The sequence below is a fragment of the Populus euphratica genome, unplaced genomic scaffold, assembly GCF_000495115.2.
Source record: "Populus euphratica unplaced genomic scaffold, PopEup_1.0 scaffold30.1, whole genome shotgun sequence".
In the NCBI taxonomy this organism is placed as follows: domain Eukaryota; kingdom Viridiplantae; phylum Streptophyta; class Magnoliopsida; order Malpighiales; family Salicaceae; genus Populus; species Populus euphratica.
The window spans coordinates 1,208,038-1,213,845 of record NW_011499869.1 but is presented as its reverse complement, the minus strand read 5'-3'; the positions used below and the strand labels follow the sequence as shown (position 1 = coordinate 1,213,845).

Here is a 5,808-nt window from a genome sequence, read left to right as displayed (position 1 = left end):
TCAGGATCAGCATTAATGTCTTTTTTATCAATTGTTTGTATTTAATTTGCTTGCTTAGCTAGAGGATTGATCTGGCATGATTATCCGATTTAACATGAGATATAATATAAAAAAAATTAAATAATTGAATTGTTAAATCTATCCATAAATCGATCTAAATTTATAAATTTTTTAAATAAATTTAAATAATTGAATTGTTAAATCTATCCGATCTAAATTTATAAATTTTTTAAATAATAATATTATTTATAAATTTTTTTAATATTAACTCAATCTAAAATAAATTAAGTTTAAGAACTCAATTTGAATAAATCAATCAGGTTTAACGATCCATTCAACTTACAACTTGATTGTGATAGGTTTGGATTGAGATTATCCTCTTCGTCCTTCGTATTGGATTTGAACAACTGTGCTTCGTTGTAAACCACCGATCGACGGGTGGTGTCGACCCAGATTGCGGCATCAATTGGAGCGCGTGAAGTGCTGAAACGAGTCATGGACACACATCTGGGTAGCACAGACAAACATAATTGACTAATCAGTTAACTGGCATGAGCTAGCAAGTGGCATAAAAACGATAATGCTGTCTCCATTGCTGTTTGGCTGTTGGAACAAAATACCAGAATATAAAAAGGTGGAAAAAAGATTGCAAGATCGAATAATGAGAAAATAGAGGGATTTGCGTATTAGGAATGTCGCCTGTGAACTACTATTAGTGTATTCCAGCCATTTAACCTGCTGTCGCCGCGAGTTATAAATTCTTCTATAAAAAAAATACAAGGTAAGTACGTTGTTTAAATGTGTTATCTATATATATATATATATATATATAAAGTATAAATTGAAAAACTATGAAATCATTTAACTAAATAAATTAATAATTATTTATATAAATAAAAAAAGTTATTGATACTAATCAAGAAATAAACTGCACAAATAAGACATCCACCCAATTGTATTTACTAAACTAACTTATTTAATTAAATAAAAGATAAATCAGTTTTAAAAAACTCATAATTTAAATGATAAATATAAATAAAATTGACTAAATAAATTCAAAATATAAAAATATTACACAAAACTAAACACTATTCAAACTATAAAAATATTACACAAAACTAAACACTTCAACAAAATATAAAAAATAAGCATTTGTTAATATGGTTGAAAGATATATACATATATAAAAAGATGATGCATGGAACGCTACCTGTTTCCTAAACTTGGTCTTTCACGGTGTTCATAGAAGCACCATTGCATCCCATTCTTATAATGTGGTGTGTGATGTTGGTTGATGGATGATTTATCATCAATTGATGTTTTTTTTCTTTCTCTTCTTTTTTTTCTTTATTTCTCAACATAATTGTATGTTTGTCTTTTTCTTTTTCTTTTTTAATTTCAATTACATGTTTGTCTTTTTTTTTTAATTTCAATCATTGTGTTTCGGATGGTTTATCTTCATTCTTGGCCTTTTTTCTTTCAAATTCAAAGTATAAATTTAAACCTTGTATTACTTTATATTTTTATATTCATTTAATATGTGATATGTTCAATGACAATATTCAATTTTTATTATTCTCTATCTTACTTTTGTTTTTGTTTTTTTTTAAATCTTTACATTCTTTATTTCTTTTAAACAACGAAGAGCTGAATACCTCTTTCAACCATCACTTCCCCTTTTCTCTAATTTTTTTTCCATCACCATCATCACAAACAGCCCTCAAAACCAAAATCAAACCCAAATACCCAATTCCAAGGATCTATTTTTTCAAGGCTATGCAAGCCCTAAAATTGAGGACAGTGATGTAAAATGAGATGAGATGAGAATAAAAGATGGTTTTGGTAGTGATACGTATGTTTTTTTTTTTATATATATATAGGAGAAAGAAGAGTGATAAAAGAGAGAGATCAGAGTAATGGTCATTTTAAGAAAGCTGTTTTTTTTAAATAGTAATGTCCACTCTTTATTGCAACAAATAATAAAATGGTTTGACATCTTATTTACTTTTGTATTATTTATAAAAAATAAATTTCATTTAAAAATCAATTTTCAACGCTCAAAAAGATTGTAAATGGTCACAAATATGTTATCAAGTAAATTTTAAAGTGGGAACTTGTGAAGATGCTAGCTATAAAGTGTAGCTGCGTATAAATTATTGGTGGGTGGGAGCAATTAAATTGTATTTGATTTTTATATGCAAGCATCTTTTGGGATATATACTTCATGTGATCACGAAAAAAAGTGGAGACATGCTCATTGCCTTGGACATCTTTGTTACTATTTTGTGCATGGCATGGGATGGTGAGGGAATATGTGCCTAAACAAAAGATCAGAATGTTCCTGAAGCACATGATGTTATGATGGAGGTGCTTCTTTTATTGACAATTCTCCATTCCCTGAACTAACCACAGCAGCACCATGAAAAAAACCTTAACGAATGGATACCCTAACTCCACGATTGGACAATGGACAGCACTGCCCTCCTCTTTTAGGGCATGCTACCCTTTCCCGCTGGCCCATGCAGCCAGCCATTTAGAACTTTCAATTCTTCTTTGCCTACCCTAGTAATCCACCATCAATTCTATTTTTTTATTATTAGTATAAATATCTAATTAATTTATATACATCTTAACTAATTTTATATATCATAAAATTAATAATTATATAAATTTTCAATAAAAATTTATAAAACTTAAATTAATAAATTTTAAAAAATAAATTTAGAACATGACCAGTTAAACTGTTCTTTTAAGAATTTGACTATTCTGTCCTTGTTTGCATGTCTGATATCTTAAAGTACTCCTGTAAATATGAGGAAAGTTACGAAGCCAGTGTGTAAATTGGTGATACATTCACCAAGGCATGCATGTTATCACCTGGAGAAAAGCAAATAAGAGCACATGGATGATCATGAATGTGTTGACGTCAGGTGCCTGTTGCTCTCTCTTTATCGGGACCTCTAGTCTTCTTGATAGATACCAGGCATTCGTACTCTAGCCGTACACCTCAACTTGCAATCTGTTTACCGTTGGAGCATCCGAATTACCAAAATGCCACCATCAACATTAGATTGAACATCTATTTTACAATAATTAAAACCAATTTATCGTTATAACTAGGGCATCTCCTATGGTGAAAGCCATTTGAAAAGGCCTTATTAGCATTATGACATCTTGAATAGTATGATTTAGCTCTTTATTTTTTAACAAGCTATTTTGTATTTTACAATATTCAATGAGGAAAGAGAGGAAGTTTAAAGGAAAAAAATAGTTAAGTTTTTCTCTCCTCTCTATAGCTTTCCTAAAATAAAAAACATTCAAGAATGGGTCTTCAATTTAGTATAATGGATTTTAGCATCCTTTTAGCTATTCTCTTGAAGGTTAAAAAAAAAAACAGTTAAAGATAATTTATTTTAGTGATTATTGTGTATGTTTTTTATATGATTCTCGCATTAGAGATGTTTTTATATTTTTAATTGAAATAATTTTATTTTTAAATATAAATTTTTCAAGTAAATTTATTAGAATCAATTTCATGAAATGAAAATGATAATGACTTTATATTTAAATATATATATATTAAAATTATGCTTTTCAGGTTATGGTAGTAGATAAATTAGCCAAGTGCTCCATGCTGAACTTCTCTTCTAATTTGGGAAAGAAATGGCATGTAATGCCAAGAAACATCCAGCACATTGGTAAAGAAAGAGACTTGGTGACGAGAGGGGACTGCAGAGGATCAAGATTAATTCCAATATAATTAACGATATTAACTGCCATAAACATGTTTTACAAGATCCAAGGGTTCAATACCAAAACTTTGTAATTAATCGCTGATGAAGGTTAATTAAATGCTAGCAGCGGTAACGGTGGTGGTAACAGTAGTAGCTAGTAGAATATGTAGTGAACAAATCATTCGGGAAACCAAGAGAGATCTAAGTGGCCACCCAAAATGCCTCCCAATTGAGTAAGCCTTCGGTGCTACTCCCACTTTCCTTGCACCTGCCTGGTCTAGCCAATTTCCCCATCCCCATTTCACCCCCAGCATTTCCATTAATACCCTCCAACTCCTCTCCGCAAATATCACCACCACCGGCTTCATCATCTCCACTTTGATCATCACCACCGTCATCTTGAACAACAACTTCCTCACCATATTCTGCTCCTGCTTCTTGCACTTCATTGTCGAAGTTATTAGGAGAGCTGTCCTTCATCAAATGTAGCCGAAGCCGGCCATCGGTTCTCTCTGCATGTAAATGAACGTGGCAAGAAGAGACAGTTACTGCTTCCAGGACTAGCCGTCCACCTTCTCGGTGAGGCCTCACTCGAACATTGTTGGAGCCACTAATCGAGCTCAAAGGAGGTGGGAAGCTAACATTTCGACTAGTTGTTCTTGTTTCGCGCAATTTTGGCGCTGCCCTAGTCTCATGATCCACGTTTTCTAAGGACAGGAAAGCCATCCCATCCCTGCTTTCGCTCCCCTCGCTACCAGTTTCACTCCCCAGGCCCTCGGTGCACATTTCTAAGCTCTTTTCGCTGAGCATAGAAGAAGAGCTCTTAAAATTTGGAGGGACATAGACTTTGTCATTCTCTTCTGTGGTGTTTTGAGAGGTATTGTTAGCAATAGACTGGAGGAAACTCCAGCCACCCGTGTCAGCATTTTTGTTGCTTTCCAAGTCACGGTCTGAGTTAGTGACAAAGGGCTTGCAAATTATTGAAGGAAGAGAAATGTTGGATTTGGATGGAGCCAATTTGAGCCTCAAAACACGAGGTTCGACGAGGTAGATCGGTTCTAGGCATGATTGGAGGCCTGGACAATAACTTGAGGAGGACATTTTTCACAACTGAAATGTGGAAGGTCGAAAACAGAGGGAATCAACGAGCCTAAACAGGGGAGGAACAGGGGAGGCTTCTTTTTTACTGAAATTGTAGGAGTTTGGAGGTTATGGGATCAAGGCAGTGAGATTGAGATGAAAGAGATGTTTTCAAACAGAACCTGTTGTTCGGTTTTGGTAGGATTGCAGTTTATCTTAGGGACTTGTGCAGCAAGAGAGAAAGAAGCAACTAGGACTTGGGAGTAATCGGATAAGTGAAATGAAAGGGGGAAGGCATAAATTTATAGAAGGAAGTGGAAAGGGCAGCACCACCAGAGATCTTTTCTTTTCTTTTGTTTTTTATTTTAAAAAGAGACATCCCACATTAGTTAAAAAATGGAAATAACTTGACTAACTATCGTTTAAATTCCTTTTTTAATATTACAAAAATAATATTCTTTTATTTTTTTTATAAATCATCGAGTTAATGAAAAAAATATTACATATGATCAACTCACTATTGATCCAAATTTATAAAATAATGGGTCCCATAATTATTTTTATGACATTTCTTATATAATTTATGTGAGTATGTTAATAATAAACCTTACCTGTGTAATAATTTTTTTTTGAGTTCTCGAGTTTTCAATCAATAGTCATGTAAATCGGTTAATTCGGTGACTATTTTCGGTTTGTCTATAACCTAAGGTCTTTGATATCGAATTCTTCATGTTAAAGAAATAAATTTATCAATAGAATTGACAATAGTGTTTTTATAGAGGCATTTCTGTCAATAGTAAGTAATGAAGTGTTTGATAATATAATAGCTTCTCTTTTATAATGTGTTTAAAAAAATCTTCAAAAATTTATTAAATTGATATTTTTTTTTAGTGTTTTTAATGATTTTAATATATTAATATCAAAAATTAAAAAAAAAATATTTTAATATATTTTTAAATAAAAAATATTTTTTAAAAATACACTCATCACAGTA

General features: G+C 31.9%; 1 protein-coding gene across 1 annotated transcript; it reads right to left on the bottom strand.

Annotated features, from left to right (window-relative positions):
* Window positions 1-3,734: 3,734 nt before the first annotated feature.
* Window positions 3,735-5,118, bottom strand: LOC105126862 (protein FANTASTIC FOUR 2). The gene has a single exon (XM_011027879.1). The coding sequence runs from the start codon at window positions 4,833-4,835 to the stop codon at window positions 3,936-3,938; it is 900 nt and encodes a 299-aa protein (XP_011026181.1). The 5' UTR covers window positions 4,836-5,118; the 3' UTR covers window positions 3,735-3,935.
* Between the last annotated feature and the right edge of the window lie 690 nt (window positions 5,119-5,808).